The 19,060-nt window shown below is 32.8% G+C and overlaps 1 protein-coding gene across 2 annotated transcripts in view; it reads right to left on the bottom strand.

Moving 5' to 3' along the window:
- Dcdc1 (doublecortin domain containing 1) overlaps positions 1-19,060 on the bottom strand; it is a 485,491-nt gene that overhangs the window by 407,212 nt on the left and 59,219 nt on the right. For both annotated transcript variants that reach the window (XM_040284557.2, XM_078046288.1), the window contains one exon: positions 17,652-17,857. In XM_040284557.2, coding sequence (XP_040140491.2) covers positions 17,652-17,857 — 206 coding nt within the window. The remainder of the gene's footprint in view (positions 1-17,651; positions 17,858-19,060) is intronic.

Here is a 19,060-nt window from a genome sequence, read left to right as displayed (position 1 = left end):
CACCACTTCTATTCAGTATAGTTCTTGAAACACTGGCCAGAGCAATTAGACAGACAAAAGAAATTAAAGGCATAAAAATAGGAAAAGAAGAACTTAAATTATCACTATTTGCGGATGACATGATAATATACCTAGAAGACCCAAAAGGGGCTACAAAGAAACTATTAGAACTAATAAATGAATTCAGCAAAGTGGCAGGATATAAAATCAACATGCATAAAACAAAGGCATTTCTGTATATCAGCGACAAAACTTCTGAAACGGAAATGAGGAAAAACACTCCATTCACAATATCCTCAAAAAAAAAATACTTGGGAATCAACCTAACAAAAGATGTGAAAGATTTATACAATGAAAACTACAGAACCCTAAAGAAAGAAGTAGAAGAAGGTCTTAGAAGATGGAAAAATATACCCTGTTCGTGGATAGGCAGAACTAACATTATCAAAATGGCAATATTACCAAAAGTTCTCTATAGGTTTAATGCAATGCCAATCAAAATCCCAACAGCATTTCTTGTAGAAATAGATAAAGCAATCATGAAATTCATATGGAAAAATAAAAGACCCAGAATAGCAAAAGCAATTCTAAGCAGGAAGTGTGAATCAGGCGGTATAGCGATACCAGATTTCAAACTATATTACAGAGCAATAGTGACAAAAACAGCATGGTACTGGTACCAAAACAGGCGGGTGGACCCAATGGTATAGAATAGAGGACACAGAGACTAATCCACAGTTACAAGTATCTTATATTTGATAAAGGGGCTAAAAGCATGCAATGGAGGAAGGATAGCATCTTCAACAAATGGTGTTGGGAAAACTGGAAATCCATATGCAACAAAATGAAACTGAATCCCTTTCTCTCGCCATGCACAAAAGTTAACTCAAAGTGGATCAAGGAGCTTGATATCAAATCAGAGACTCTGCGTCTGATAGAAGAAAAAGTTGGCTCCGATCTACATATTTGGGATCCGGCTCCAAATTCTTTAATAGGACACCCATAGCACAAGAGTTAATAACAAGAATCAACAAATGGGACTTACTTAAACTAAAAAGTTTTTTCTCAGCAAGAGAAACAATAAGAGAGGTAAATAGGGAGCCTACATCATGGGACAAATTTTTACTCCTCACATTTCAGATAGAGCCCTAATATCCAGAGTATACTAAGAACTCAAAAAATTAAACAATAAGATAACAAATAACCCAATCAACAAATGAGCCAAGGACCTGAACAGACACTTCTCAGAGAAGGATATACAATCAATCAACAAGTACATGAAAAAATGCTCACCATCTCTAGCAGTCAGAGAAATGCAAATCAAAACCACTCTAAGATACCATCTCACTCCAGTAAGATTGGCAGCTACTATGAAGTCAAACAACAACAGGTGCTGGAGAGGATGTGGAGAAAAGGGTACACTTGTACATTGCTGGTGGGACTGCAAATTGGTGCGGCCAATATGGAAAGCAGTATGGAAATTCCTGGGAAAGCTGGGAATGGAACCACCATTTGACCCAGCTATTGCCCTTCTCGGATTATTCCCTGAAGACCTTAAAAGAGCATACTACAGGGATACTGCCACATCGATGTTTATAGCAGCACAATTCACAATAGCTAGACTGTGGAACCAACCCAGATGCCCTTCAATAGATGAATGGATTTTAAAAAATGTGGCATTTATATACCATGGAGTATTACATAGCACTAAAAAATGACAAAATCATGGAATTTGCAGGGAAATGAATGGCATTAGAGCAGATTATGCTTAGTGAAGCTAGCCAATCCCTAAAAAACAAATACCAAATATCTTCTTTGATATAATGAGAGCAACTATGAACAGAGCAGGGAGGAAGAGCAGGAAGAAAAGATTAACATTAAACAGAGACATGAGATGGGAGGGAAAGGGAGATAAAAGGGAAATTGCATGGTAATGAACGGAGACCCTCATTGCTATACAAAATTACATATAAGAGGTTGTGAGGGGAATGGGAAAATAAACAAGGAGAGAAATGAATTACAGTAGATGAGGTAGAGAGAGAAGATGTGAGGGAAGGGGAGGGGGGATAGTAGGGGATAGGAAAGGTAGCAGAATACAACAGTTACTAATAGGGCATTATGTAAAATTGTGGATATGTAACTGACGTAATTCTGCAATCTGCATTTGGGGTAAAAATTGGGAGTTCATAACCCACTTCAATCTAATGTATGAAATATGATATGTCAAGAGCTTTGTAATGTTGTGAACAACCAATAAAAAAAATTTTTTAAAAATTAAATAAAAGACATAGACTGACATTATATTAATAACCAAGCCCAAAATATATATTGTCTGCACAGGATACACTTCTCAATCAAAGATATCCACAGATATCAAAAATTAAAGGATAGAAAAATGATAACCCATGCAAATGGAGCCCAAAAGTAAGCATAAATAGCTACTTCTATAACTAACAAAGCAGATACCAAGTCAAAATTAATCAGAAGAGACAAAGAATATTATTACATACTGGTAAAGGAACAATTCAAAAAGTAGACAAAAATATTTATGCCCCAAATATCAGTGCACCTATTTACATAAAACTAATACTACTTGGTGTACAATAATTCTAGGTGATTTCAACATACTTCTCATCAATGGATAGATCATCCAGACATAAAATTAGCAAAGACACTTCAGACTTAAAAAAATACTATAAATCAAACAAACTTCACAGAGAGCTATAGAATATTTCATTCAACAGCTGGATTAACTTTGTTCTCAGTGTCTTATAGAAACTTCTCCAAAATAGACCATATTTTAGATCACAAAGCAGTCTTGGCAAATAAAAAAAATGTAATTCCTTGCACCTTACCAGATCATTATGGAAAAAAATTAGAAGTCAATAATAAGAAAAACTGCAGAAACTACATAAATACATGGAGATTGAACAAAATGTTTTGAATGATGAATTGGCCACAAAAAAGGAGAAATTTAAAACTTCTCAGAAAAAATAAGAAGAAAGAGGGACATTAAGAAAATAGTTGTAAGATGAAAGGTTACAGCAATGAGTGCTTACATAAAAAAATCAGAAAGATCCCAAATAAACAACATAATGATGCATGACAAGATTCCAGAAAATGAAAAAAGTTAATTCCAAAACTAATAGAAAGAAGAAAATAATTAAGATCAAAATGAAATTAAATAGAGAAGTTTAACAAATAATATAAAGAATCAATGTAACAAAGAGTTCATTCTTTTTTTTTGTTTGTTTGTTTTATAGAGATCTAATGAGTTCCATCTTTTAAAAGATAAACAAGAGTGATAAACCCTTAAGCAAAGTATCCAAAAGAGAGAGAAGACCCAAACTAATACAATTAGAGTTGAAAAAGGAGATATCAATGACCTCATAGAAAAATAAATCTTGAAGAAATGGATAAATTTCTAAAGCATACAACCTACCCAAATTCACTCAAGAGATTATAGAAAACCTAAACAGACCAAAACAAAGAGACTGAGCCAATAATAAAGAGCCTTCCAACAAAGAAAAGCCTGGGACCATATGGATTTTTTAGTTGAATTCTAATACACCATTTTTTGCCTTTGGGTTTTGGGATTTTTTTAAAGTTTTTGAGTTGTGGAGGCTGGCCTAGAATTTGAGATCCTCCTGCCTTGCCCTCTCAAGTCACTGGGATTAAATTTGTGCACCACTGTGCTCAGAACATTAAAGAAGAACTAATTCCAATGCTCCTCAAATTTATACATGAAGTGAAAATAGGATAACACTTCCAAACTCATTCTATAAATCCAGCATCACCCTGATACCAAAACTAGATAAGAACACATCAAGGAAATAAAACTCTAGACCAATATCCTTGATAAACAGATGCAAATATCCTCAATAAAATATTAGTAAACCATAATTGACATACATTAAGATAACTGTATACCACGATCAAGTTATTTTCATTCCAGGAATGCAAAGATGATTCAGTATATGTGAGTCAATAAATGTAATTCAACACATAAGTAGAGTCAAAGATAAAAATCACATATTCATCTCAATATATGTAGAAAAAGCCTTCAACAAAATTCAGCACCCAATCATAATAAAAGCCCTGAAGAAATTAGGTACAGAAGGATCATAGCTTAGTATAATAAAGTCTGCACATAACAAACCCAAACAAATATCATACTGAATGGGAAAAACTAAAAGCATTTCTTCTAAAACCATCAACAAAAGAAGTATGTCCACTTTCGCCTTCTTTTCAATATAGTACTGCATTAGGTAGAGCAATTAGGTAAGAGAAGAAATGAAAGGAAGGGGAATACAAATAGGGAAGCAAAAAGGCAAATATCGTTACAGATGATATGATCCTGTACTGATAAGACCCTAAAAACTTCCCCAAAAGACTTTTAGATCTGATAAGAAAATTTAGCAAAGTAGCAGGATATAAAATTATAATGCAAAAATTAATCACTTTTCTATATACCACTTTGCTGATAAAGAAATCAGGAAAACAATTCCATTCACAATAGCTTAAAAAATACCTAGGAACAAACCTAACCAAGATGGTGAAGGACTTCTACAATAAAAATTACAGAACAATGAAGCAAGAAATTTAAGAAGACACTAGAAGATGGAAAAACATCCCATGTTCATGGATTCATAGAAGTAATAATGTTAAAATGTATTATCAAAAGTGATCAACACATTCATGCAATCCCCTCAAAACACTCATAACATTCCTCACAGAACTAGAAGAAAAAAGAAAACCCTAAAGTTCATATGAAAAAAAAAGACCCAGAATAGCCAGAGCAATAATTAGCAAAAAGAGTAATAGTGGAGACATCATAACACCTAATTTCAAAATTGCATGGTATTGACATAAAAACAGACACATAGACCAATGGAATAGAATAGGGGACACAAGGACTAACCCACTTAGCTGCAGCCATCTGATTCTTGACAAAGGTGCCAAAAATATACATTGGAAAAATGACAGCCTCTTTAACAAATGGTGCTGGGAAACCTGGCTATCTATATGTTAAGGACTGAAACTATACCCCCATATCTCACCCTATAAACAAATTAATTTATAGTGGATTCAAGACCTAAATATAATAACTAAAACACTGGGCTGGGGTTATGACTCAGTGATAGAGCACTTGCTTAGCATATGTGAGGCACTGGATTCCATCACCAGCACCACCTAAATATAAACAAATAAAGTAAAGGTATTATGTCCATCTACAACTAAAATAAAATTATAAAAAATGAATTTAAAAAAACCTGAAACACTGAAAAAGATAGAAGCAAATGTAAAAGAAACCCTTTAAGATATAGGTATATGCAATGACTTCCTCAAACTGCAACAGTTTAGGAAATAACAAGAATTGACAAGCAGAAATGCATCAAATTAAATAGTTTCTACAAAGCAAAAAAAAAATTAATAGAACTCCTGGCCATTTGTCCACACAGGACCTCCAGGTGCCCAAATAGGACCACCAGCATTAGCATCTGCACAGGACTCCTGGTCCCCCACCTGCCCAGGAATCCTGGCCACCACTCCCACACAGAACACACAGCCTCAGCCCATGTGCAGGAACTCTAGTCACCACTCCCATATGGACCCCCATCTACCAATGTGGGGCTGCCTCAGTCACCTCCATCTTGGGGCACTGCAACAACTGTCACAGTACCCAACACGCAGTAACCTACATATGGGGACACCACACTGGATTCAGAGACAGCTGCCAGCCACTATACTGCAGACCACAGAGCTGCATCTCTGAATACACTGCTTAATTCCACTGCCTGGACCCACCCAACCCAACACCCCATCACTGAAAGCAGCTACCTCCATCTTGGGACACCTTCATGTTCATCTTTAATGGGGGCAACTCCCAGTTTGGACCACCAGCTAGGGCTTAGAAGTAATATCAAGTTACTGAAAGTTCCCAACTACCCCCTCTCCCTGGCAGTCACTAACCCAGCGCAGTACTTGAGGCTATATAGCCAGTCTGTGGTTCACAAAACTGGGTCTTGAATTGCCCAATATAAAACAGCTCTCGGCAACAGGTGCATAGTATCCAGAGCACAGTCCATAAGACCTCTGGAGAGAAATGTTCCTAACTGGGAAGTGGAAAGAAAGGGGCTGAGTTAGATACACTTTGGAGACTAAATTAAGACATCAGGAACTGCAAGGTCAGTAGTTGATATAAGGAGATAAGACTAGGAGCCCACATCACAAGAGCAAGTCCCAAAGGAGAACCTTGGGGTGCAGTCTGCCATTAGGGACTAGGAAGTACTATATCACCTCCAGGAGCTACACCCCCAAGACCAACCCTCCCACACTAATAACTTTCACCATACTGCGGGTGAAGACATCAGCAAACAACAGACAACCTATTGGATGAAAAGGGAAGCTGGAAAGATATTGATTATCAACCAAAGCATCCTTATATCTTCCTTCAAGATTTTTTTTTCCTCTCTCTTCTCCGGCCCTCACATCTCCAACATTTGTGAAACTGAGTACTTTTGAATTAGGCTTCTGGGGACTAGAATGTCTGAATGGTATATTACAGTGATGTTGTATATTCTTTTATATCCTATTTTAACATTTTTTTATTTTTCTTATTATTTATGTTTGGTTTTTGTACTCTATTGTCTTCCCACTTACTAGTCTCCCCCAAATCACTTTCTCTCTCTTCTCCTGTAACTAATCAACTTCTTTAGACTCTTCTTTACTACTACATTATTTTATCATTAGAATTCATAGACAGCAAAACAGAAGAAATGACAGAGAAGGACTTCAGGATGTACATAATTAAAATGTTCTGTGAATTAAAGGATGATGTAAGAGAGCAAATACAGACAGCAAAAGATCATTTCAATAAAGAGCTACATAAGCAAACACAGGAAGCAAAAAGATTAATTCAATAAGGAGATAGAGGTCTTTCTGAAAAAGAAACAAACAGAAATCTTTGAAATGTAAGAAACAATAAGCTAAATTAAAAGCTCAATAGAAAGCATCATCAAGAGATTAGATCACTTGGAAGACAGAACCTCAGACAATGAAGACAAAATACATAATCTTCAAAAGAACGTTGACCACATAGTGCAGATGGTAAGAAACTATGTGCAGAACATTCAAGAATTATTGGATAATATAACAAGACCAAATTTTAAAATTATTGGAATAGAGGAAGGCATAGAGTTCCAAACCAAAGGGATGAACAATCTATTCAATGAAATAATATCAGAAAATGTTCCAAACATGAAGAATGAATTGGAAAATCAAATACAAGGGGCTTATAGGACACCAAATGTACAAAATCATAACAGATCCACACCAAGTCACATTATAATGAAAATGCCTAGCATACAGAATAAGGAAAGAATTTTAAAAGCAACAAGAGAAAGGAATCAGATTATAATATAGGTGGAAACCAATTAGGATATCTGCAGATTTTTCAATCCAGAGCACATCAGATAGAGCACTAATCTCTAGGATATATAAAGAACTCAAAAATCTTAACACACACATACATACACAAAAAAACCAAATAACCCAATCAATAAATGGGCCAAGGACCTGAACACTTTTCAGAAGATGAGATACAATAAATCAACAAGTATATAAAAAAATGTTCATCATCTCTAGCAATCAGAGAAATGCAAATTAAAACTAAGATTTCATATCACTCTTGTCAGAATGGCAATTATCAAGAATACAAGCAATAATAAGTGTTGGCGAGGATGTGGTGAAAAAGGTACACTTACACATTGCTTGTGGGACTGAAAATGGTGCAACCACTCTGGAAAGCAGCACAGAAATACCTCAGAAAATTTGGAATGGATCCACCATTTTACCCAGCTATCTCATGCCTTGGGTAATACCCAAAGTAGTTAAAATCAGCATACTACAGTAATACAGCCACATCAATGTTTACAGCACTCTATTCACAACATCTGAACTATGGAACCAAACTATATGCCCTTAAACAAATGAATGGATAAAAAAATGTGGTACACATACACAATGGAATATTACTCAGCCTTAAAGAAGAAAGAAATTATGGCATTTGCAGGTAAATGGATGGAACTAGAAAATATCATGCTAAGTGAAATATGCCAATCACAAAAAAACCAAAGGCCAAATGTTTTCTCTGATAAGCTGATGCTGATCCATAGTGGAGTGAGGGATAGGAAAGAATGAAGGAACTTTGGTTTGTGTAGAGGGGAGTGAAGGGAGGGGTGGGGTTGTGGGGATAGAAAGAACAGTAGAATGAGACAGACATTATTACCCTATATACATATATGATCACACTACTGGAGTGACTTTGCACCATGTATAGCCAGAGCAATGAGAAGTTGTACTCCATTTGTGTACAATATGTCAAAATGCATTCTACTGTAAAAATAAATAAATTAGTTAATTAAAGAAATGCTTAGGCAACCAGTTTTTCTTTTCAGTACTTTAAAGTTACTGTTTCTATTCTCAATTTAATGATTTATTAATCTGGCTTGCCTTATTTCTGTTAAGTCAGCTTACACTCTTATATTTGTACCTCTGTATTTAATGTATCCCTCCCCACCTATGCTGATTACTTTTAAGCTTTTCTCTTTATTATTATCTCCAACAAAGTGGTCAATATTTTTCATGACTTAAAAAAATTGGCCATTATTTCTTCAAATGTATTCACTTTCTTCTCAATCTTTTTCAAGCACAACTTATATGTATTAGAGTGCTTGATATGATCCCATCAGTGTTGACATGGCACTCTGTCCTTTTTTCCAGTACTTTCCTATTTTTATCTACATTGCAGTTCATTTTTATTGTGCTATCTTAAAGTTCACTGATATCTTCTCCTTTAATGTGTAACCTGCAGGTAATTGGATGGAACTAGTGTTTTTTTAAAATTTGAGATATTGTGTTTTTCAGGTCTACAAGTTCCATTAGTTCTATTTTTCCATTTCTCTTCATATTATATTTTTTAAGTTCTTGAACATATTTGTATGTATGCTTTTAAAGTATGCTTTTTTAAAGTATGCTTTTCCAATAATTTTATTTTGCAGTTTGTTATTATTGAATTATGGTTGATTTTTCTTCTAAATATGAATTAACTCTCTTGAGATATTCCATATTATGGTTTAGATAGGAGGTTTCCTCCAAAGCTCATATGCAAGACAAAGCAAGAATGTTCAGAGGTGAAATGATTAGGTTATGAGAGTTTTAATCCTATCAGTGGATTAATCCATTGATATGGATTAACTGGGTGGTAACTATAAGCAGGTAGAATGTGGCCAGTGAAGACAGGTCACTGAAGGATGTTTTTTGGAGTTTGTATTTTGTCCCAGTGAGCAGAGCTCTCCTTCTGCTTCCTAACTGTCATGTCCTGAGATGCCTTCCTCCACCATGCCCTTCCACCATGATGTTTTGCCTCCCCTTGGGCCCAGAGATATGGAGTTCACTGCTACAGACTGAACCTCTGAAACTGTGAGCCAAATAAACTTTTCCTCCTCTAAAAGGTTCTTGTCAGGTCTTTTAGCAACATCAATGAAAAACCTGACTAAAGTATTCATGAATACCCAAAGGTTCAGCAAGACCTCTCCCGTCCAACTCTCCCCTCCAAAAGGCAAATACCTTACCTCACCTTATATATATTCCCAGAGTTATTTCCCTTTTACATCCCCATTGGTTGTTCTTTCTTTGGCAATTGTATCCTGATCCCTGTGGAGTTCAGATACAGGGATCAACTATTCAGCCAAAGTTCTAAGGGGATGCATATGTAAATTATGAGAATGATCTTCCAAATAAATTCAACTTTTATGGCAAATGCCTGTAAATTTCCAGCCACTTCAGCCTCCCCAAATTTTGATGTCTATCTCTTCAGCTAATGGAGACCACTGTGATTTTCTTGGATTTTCCTTCTCTACACTTCAGTACAAAAATCGCATTCAGTGGCAACAATAAAGAATACAAATAACAAATAAATGTTGGCAAGAATGTGGGGAAAAGGGTACACTCTAACATTGCTGATGGCACTGCAAATTGGTGAAACCACTTTGAACAGCAGAATGGAGGTTCCCCAGAAAACTTGGAATGGAACCACCATTTGACCCAGTTATACCACTCCTTGGTATAAACCCAAAGAATTTAAAAACAGCATACTACAGGGGCACAGTCACATCAATGTTTATAGCAGCTCAGTTATTAATAGCTAAGCTATAGAACCAAACTATGTGCCTTACAACAGGTAAATGGATAAAGAAAATGTATATATACACAATTGAATACTACTCAGCCATTAAAAAAAATGACTTCATGACATTTACATGAAAATGGGTGGATCTGGAGACTATTATGCTAAGCAAAATAATCCAGTCCGAAAAGACCAAAGGTTGAATGTGCTCTCTGATATGTGTATGCTAACACAACTTTCGAGGAGGAAAAGAACAGAAGTTCAGTAGATTAGACAAAGGGGAATGAAGGGAAGGGAGAGGGGGAAGAAATAGAAAAGATAGTGGAATGATTCTGACATAAATATCCTATGTACATATATGAATACACCACAGTGAATCTCTACATCATATACAACCACAACACTTAGATCCTAATTAGAATAAGACATACTCCATATTTGTATAAATAAGTCAAGTTATACTCCATTGTGATATATAAGTAAAAAGAACAAAAATTTTAAAAACAAATAAATAAAAACAAGAACAAAATTGCATTCAGATACAAAAACAGTAAATTTTAGACTCGTGTAACTTTTCCCATTCTGTCAGGCAGTACATTTAGTGATTCCTCTTATCTAATATAAAGAAAGAACTGACTCTCATATTTTGTTCAGTTTTTCAGTTGTTTAGAATGTGGTGACTAGTCTGATACTATATATTCCATATGATGGAAACAGATGTCTCATGTTTTTATATTTAATGGTTACATTAATTCATCAAGTGAGGGCACATTAGGAATTTAAAAATGTAAAAAAAAAGTATATTGTGGCAGTTTTGAGTAATGACAAAAATACTGTCCTTTGAAGTAAAAAAAAAATTGTTCTAGTCCTAGCTATTCCAGTTAATAAATTTAAAATATGACAGTTAATTGAAGACATTTAACTGAGTTGCTTGACTAGATGACTTCATAAAATTCTGTGAGCCCCAGTCCAAAAATTAAATAAAGTTCAACAAATATACTTCAGTTACAAGGTTTATATGGTGACTAATGAATCTTTCAATTTAACCATTATTATTATGTTCTTATAAATTAAAATATATTAAACATATAATATGCAAATATTAAAACTAAAAAATAATTTTAATAAAAAACACAGAAATTAATTTTAATTTTTCAGATTTAATATATGCTTGCATTTTAACTATCCCTAAACAATATAAAGGACTGTCCTTAACTATCATCAATAAAGTAAATAAATCTTTAGATTAATAATTCTAATTTGTTTTCATTTCCATCTAAGAAATTCATATTTCTATTTTTTCTAGAATTTTATTCAAGAAAAAAATCCTGACTACTAATAATTACTTTTAATATTCTAAAATAATCTATTGTATAACCCTGAAAATTAACATTAAATCAAGAGAAGATAATTGGCTAATTATGAACTCTAGAGAATAATCTATATTATCTAATTCTATATTCAAAAATATGCATTCATTTTCAATCAGATATTAAGCTCTGGTATTAAAAGATTAATTTTTAAATATTAATAATTAGTGTCAATGGAACTTTTTTTTACATTTCATAAAAGCTCTTTAAAGAACTTCCAACATACCAATTATGCATGACCTCCCCTGTCGGAATACATGTTGAGCATCTTTAATCAAATTTTGTTACTCCAGGTGCTCTTTCTGAATCTCTTAAAATGTTCTCTATAAATTATTTTATCCATATTATTATGAAAATCTGTGCTGGTATAGTTATTAATTTTTATATATGAATATCTACAATCATATTATTATGTTGTACTTTTTTAGTTGAAATGGGTGTTTCTTAAATATTTTATTAAGTTGTTTGCTTAGGCTTATTGAGTTATTTTTCAAGTTAACAAATGGTAAAAATCATAGAAGTTGGGTTTTATTCTGGTTTAAAAAAATCTAAAAATTATATTATACCTTTGGAGTCATATAAGAAATTCCTTTAATATATATATGGTTTTTCAGAAACATAAGAAATTAATTACAAAGTAATTTGTTTATACACAAATTTGAAGGGAGTACTTATTTTTAACAAAGCTATACTTGTTATATACATTGACAACTCCATTTCTGCAAATTGGAAAAGGTTTTTCATTTCCTGATTTCTGGATTCCCCCATGCGTTTGTTCTAATCCAGCAAGTAGTTACCTAGTTTCCCATAGCCTCTTTTTTTTTTTCTGTCCCACAGTTACTTTCTTTTAAACCACATGAGAAGTATAGAAGATCAAACAAGATTTAAAAAATCCATGAAAATTAAATGCTTTCACTTCAAAGAAATGATAGATGTTTGAGGAAATATATATGTTTACCAAGATTACAACATTATACAATGTATAAATGTATCAAAATATCACAAGGTACCCAATAAATATATGATTTTGTGTTAATTTTTTAAAATGCTACCAATTAATAAGTTTGTGGTTCTATAACAATAGAACAAGAGTTCTAAAATTTCAGTGGAGCTAGGATTCATGAAGAGACTCTAGTTGAAATTTGGTTTCTCAGTCCCAACCATGAAGATATTCTTAGTTCATTATACTTAGAGTGAGGCCCAGGTAGATGGTTTTTAACACAAAACCCAGACAATTCTAATACAAGTATTCTGTGGACCATACTTTGAAAATTACTACAGGCATGTTGTCTAGAGTAGGATGCCTCTAGTTTACAGAAGTATTCTGTTCTATTTCAGGTAACCTATCCCTGTGTTTTCCAAACTAAGGTACACAAAACCCCAAGAAATTGGGCAAAATAATCAATTGTGATAGGAAGTGAATACTGAAATTATTTTTATTTACAAAATAACATTATCAATATTTTTTTAAAATAACACAGCTTTCTTTTTCCTAAAAATAACAAGCATAAAGGAGAAATGATAATTAAGTTGTAAGTGATTTAGCAGAAACAATTGAAAATTAAGCTAGCAAAAGTAAATTGAACTTAGATTGTTGAACTCAGAAACACTCAGAAACTTGAGATATCAGGTACTTCTAAAGGTGAGGCTGAAAACAGGTTGAGTATTTTTATAAAATGCAGTAAAACTATCAAAACCTTTCCCTCATACCACCTATCAGGCAACTATACATTTAGCATTAGAAAATAAAGAAAATTTGTTCTTTGGAGTGTTTAATCCACACAAATTGGGAATCGATGGCACCAGGCATTACTGAAAGTGAGTTTATTGAGAAGAAGAGAATTAAATGAAAGTCTATCTACAGAAAGTTCAACTCAACCTCCTTTTCCACCTGACTACCAAACTGCTCAAATTGGCAGATTCTGTGTTGAAACTGATTGGCCCCAGAAAAGTAACCTATTAACGCTGACAAATCCCCATCTCAAGAAAAATATAGTCAAGAATGGTCAATGAAATCTATCCCTCAATAAGACACATCCTATGCTCACGGGATTTTTTATGTAACTTTTTAGTTCTTTACTTAAATATTGATGTAGCATTAATCTATAATTAAATAAAGTATACAACACAAAATACCACAAACAAAACAAAACAAACAAATCCCCAAACAAAAACCAAGTACATAGAGAAAATGAAGATCATGCAGGGAAAATTAAAAAAAATTCATTGAGTCAAAAGGTAAAGATAAGCAAATATTCCAGATAATCTAACATAAAATTAGAAGTTCCATAATATCAGAATAATAACAGAGGAGAATAATGATATTGTCCAATAAATAATTCAACAAACTTCTCAAAAGAGAAAAATGAGACTTTTGAGATTGAAAATACACCCTGACTAGGAAAAACTTTTGTACACTGTCAATAAAGGGGAAGATTTCTAAATGTTTTCATCCTTTGTGTCAGCCACAAAGGATAAGAAATCAGTTTGGTATCAGACTGCTTAATAGCAAAACTGGAAACAACAAAGAGTAGAAGAGTAAATATTTGGAGGGGGAAAAAAACGTATTTCCCAAGATCTCAAAAAATTGACCTCTTTAACTCATTCTTGGGCAGTCCTATGTGAACAACTGAGTAAATGAAGATAGAGAAAAACTAAGGAAACAGGAAAAAGGACTCCAACAGATGAGAAAGAAAACAATACTCCCTAGCTTGATTGTGAAGAGAGATCCCAGGATACAGTTCATAAAGAACAACTGGTTCAAACTGCAGCAAGAGGTTAAAGGTCATTTTCATTGTTTCAATTCTTTCATTATCTTTTTCATAAATTTCTTCATCAACATAATTTCATGCCATTAGTGACAGTACATAGAAAACAAAGTAAAAAGCAAATAAGCAAGATACAACTATTAACTGCTGAGAAAATAGTAAATATTTTTTACAAAGAAGATGGTATCCTGAATAATATCTACCATTTTTTAAATAATGAATCCAAGAGCTAATTTGTGGAGAAAAAAACTTATTCACTTTGATATTAACCTTAAAATCTTAGGTGTCTGAAGCATTTCATTTCCCACTAATTTGGCATCTCATACCTACAATTTTTTCTTAACATTTTTGTCAGCACAAGGATATATACGTTTAATATATACCCTGTAGAAGTAAATGCTGTGTGCTTACTAAAACTATACCAACTAATTCTAAAACTATCAGATTCAAGTTTCAAATTAATGTGCAGTAGTTTTGATATTCCAGGATTTATTGAAGAAATTTATCATATTGGTCATTATTTCAAGTTTCTTAATTACTTAAATTCCTAAAACAATTAAGTGGATTTTCTTTTGATATCCCATCTATGATTAAAATATAATCATTTCCATTTGGTTCCAGTCTGAGCATAAAGAGGACTTTTCTACTTTAACCACCTTATTTTACCAGCCATCCTCAGCAATTCTCTCCTTATTCCATTGTAATAACCTTCATCATATTCCTTTACATTCTACCTAACTTCTATAACTCTTAGTAAGAATCTAAACATAGTTATCATTCCTAGTATCTTATCATGAAAAAGAAAATAATTAATATTTCTCTTATCACAATGCTACCTTATTTCTTTTACTTGTTATTTAATCTATGAATAGGCATTATTCTGTGATTATTAAAATTTTTTTTCAAAGTTTAAATAATTATTTAGCCTTATTTTTCACTTCACAAAAGTTCTTATTGACACCTAAGACTAGCATTTTATTGCTTCCTCTCCTTTATCTCAACTTGTAAAACTGATATTTAGGTAAGTATCTACATGATAATTACTGAAGCATATCCAATCATGAGTTTTAAAATTGTGAAAATTCTCTTTTTAAAATTTTTATTGTTTCTTTTTAGTTATACATAACAATAGGATTCATTTTTATATAATTTAAATATCATGGAATACAATTTGCTCAAATTCAGTCCCCAGTATTTCCCTTTTCCCTCCCATCCTCCCTCTCCCTGTTCCCTTCTCTCTACACTACTGATTCTTCTGCTACTTACTTTTAGATTTTTTTTTTCTTTTTGGTTAGTTTCTTATGGATACACATGCTAAATTTTCTTTGTACATACATGAATATACTATAGTAGAAATTCTGTAAAGTTTACAAATTGTAAGGAAAAGAAGAATCTGAAGACTCCCTTGATCACACAATACCCAGTTTTAAATAAATTTCTCTCTAGAAACAACAACAACAATAAAAAGGCAATAACAACAAAAAACAGCAGTGACATTTTTATTTATATTCAACCTTTCATCTAAGAACATGTAATCTGTAAGTGACTATTACCTCATTTTACCACTGAGGCATAGAATTATAGAGATTGAATTGAACTTAAGAGATTATCTAATCTAGCATCTATATCCAAGAATGATTGCATTTTAACAATCCAAGATTATATATATACCCTTCTTTATTTTTCAAAATTTCTAGGAAAGATTTCACAACATGCCTTATCAATCTTCTCTGATGTGCAGTATCCCTTATTTTACTCATAATTCAAATTGCAGATAAGAAGGCAATAAAACCCATGTTTCCCAGATCATTGGTAAATGTTCTCAAGTGGTTGTAGTTTTAAAACAACCACAAAAATAATTACATAAAGAAATGGTTATTTTAGTAAAAAGTTTCAGTCTCTATAGTCAACTATTCACTTATTTCAAGCAAAATCCAATTCAAAATAATCTGGTATAAAAAAACACATCCATCTTGAGTTTATAATAGTTGTCCCCTGTTGGTAAGAAAAATAATTTCTATTTGATATGTATTTATGAGTCTTAAAAATGATAATGGAAAATACTTACTGGGAACATAAGTATATATATGATTATTACTGAAACATATCCAATCATGAGTTTTATGAATTACGAAAATTTTCTTTGAGTGACAGGCACAATGTACTCAATGCACAATGTCACATTTAATCCTAACAGCAACTCTATGAAGTAGAGATTTCTAGATGAAGAAACTGAGGCTCAGAGAAGCTAATTTGTCCAAAGTCTCATAGCTAGTGAATGGCAAAGCCAAGATTCCAACCTAGACTGTTTGGTTGTGCTTTACTGTCTCTCATACTTTTTTGTAATTTTTATTTTTTATTGGTTCTTTTTAGTTATATCGAACATAAGGATTAATTTTGACATAGTCATAAAAGCTTGGCATATAATTTGTTCTAATTCAGTCCCCAACACTTCTACTTTCCCATCCTTCTTCTTTTCCCCAATTCCCTTCTGTCTACTCTACTGATCTTTCTGCTATTTACTTATAACTTTTGATTAAATTAGTGTCTTGTGGATGTATATGATGGTGAGATTCACTGTTGTATATTCATATATGTTCATAAAAAAGTTAGGTCAGATTCATTTCACTGTCTTTCCCTATCATATATTCTTAATAAATTTGAGTCACTATATCATTATTAGACTGCTTTAAGACTGGTTGAAATATCCATGAAAAGCTATATTTTTCAAATTACTATTAGTGCCTCTGTATTTTTAATATAAAAGATGATCTGAGAAGTATATGTACTTTCTTTAAAGATGGGTATTTCTATGACAAGTAATACTGCAAGTTTCATTTTTTTTAAGTTTTGTTGATTATACAATATTTCTTAGGCTTGTTCAGATTAATTTTTTAAATTTATCTGAATACTTTCAAACAAAATTTTAGTTATTTCAGATTTTGCTCATTCTTTTAAGGTAAAAGACTCTTTTAGGTCTTATTCTAAATGAAAAGAGGCATATTTGAGATTTGAAGCTAGTTTAGAGTAGCTTAATTCTAAAGTCTTCTAAAATATTGAAACAACTAGAAAGTTCTTCCTGGTATAAACTATTACCAGGTAAATGGCCAACTATATTAATCAAATAAGTATCATTGCTTTGCTAAGGTAATTCATGCTATTAGTACAGTAAGTATACTTCCAACCAGATGAATATATGTAACGCTTTCTTGATATTTTAGCTTATTAGTTCACATTGCTATTTAGAAGGAAAAAATAACAGATTTTAAAAATCATTAAAACTTTGAAATTTGATTCATATTTCAATATTTAGTACAAAATTACCTTTTTCATTGTTTCCTTTCCCACTGTAATCTCATGCCCATCCTGCCCCATGCCATTCTTAAAGAACAGAATTCGGACTGAGGTCTTCTCAATAAGTTTCTTCATTCTAATAGAAAGTACAGGCTTGGTTTTCCGTCTTTTGACATCAGTAGGAAGCATCAGCCCACTCATTGTCCAAGTTACTTTCTTCATTAACAACAGATGGTCTAGAAGATAGTTTTTTAAAAAGCAAGTCAATATTTGGCTTCAAAATTAAAAATGGACACATCATGCTTCCCTTCCCCCTTTTACCTATATCATACACACTGGCCAGTCTCCATTTAGATGCTGGTTTTCTGAAATACTACCACCAGCTTCCCACTAACCGTGACATAAGCTGTAGCAAGCTGTCTGCTCTGATAGCTTGCATAAATCATCATTTCTGAAGGGAACAGATGTTCAGGATATGAAAGAGTAATACCACAATTTAGTCCTAATTAAAATTCACCTTAGCATGCCTCTATTACAGATCAGATGTGCCCAGCTGAAAGGGTCCAATCCCCTTTGCTTACTATAAAACAACACAGATCCTGAACTTTGTGGTGGAAAAACACCTTTTCTCTTAAATATGATTTCTTATCCATGGTGCTTTAAAGATGATGACCTCCAAATATTAACCTTATACCATAATTCTTCTTCTGAAACTAGAATGAAGGTGCCTTCTAGGACACCATGTGAGAAATCCAAACCATTTCACTGAAAATGAAAAACAGTTTTTCATTAACAGTTTACATTGACTTATACATTTGCAAAGATGTGTGCAGAAATTTAAGTTTCAAAACTCCCACTAATATTAATGGGAATGCAACTAAATTACTATGTATGGTTTTGAAAATATAAGGGTAAAGACAGGAGTGTGGTATATTGCTTACTAAGCTGCTGTCAGCATTCCTTTCTTTTCAAGATGTTTCATTTCATAAATAAATAATTTACACCTGAGCTATTTATTTTATTTGTGAATTCACTTTATTTTAGATCATATCCCTTTTCACATAAATTACAAAAGCACAAACGATCCCTCCCTCAATTGGTCTTATTTGTCCTAATGAGAGAAATGTAATTTTATTTACAGAAAACTAAAAATAGCTGCATTTACTTGTTTGTCCAAAATTCCAAATAACCCTTCTCTGTTAGCACTTTCCTTCAACGAAGCTTGATCTCTTTGACCTAGAAAATGTACTTTAGATAAAATCTGCTGTTATTGACATAAAACACATACCAGGGGTTGCTATGAACCTTAAAGTCTCAGAGTGGCTATATTTAAAACGTTTTTAAAATCCTCTGTGCTACCATACCTTCAGACAGACTTATAGCCACACACACATACATACATACATACATACATACATACACACAGTGAGCAGAAATAT

The sequence above is a fragment of the Ictidomys tridecemlineatus genome, chromosome 4 (assembly GCF_052094955.1).
Source record: "Ictidomys tridecemlineatus isolate mIctTri1 chromosome 4, mIctTri1.hap1, whole genome shotgun sequence".
Classification (NCBI taxonomy): domain Eukaryota; kingdom Metazoa; phylum Chordata; class Mammalia; order Rodentia; family Sciuridae; genus Ictidomys; species Ictidomys tridecemlineatus.
This window is presented reverse-complemented; position numbering and strand designations above follow the sequence as displayed.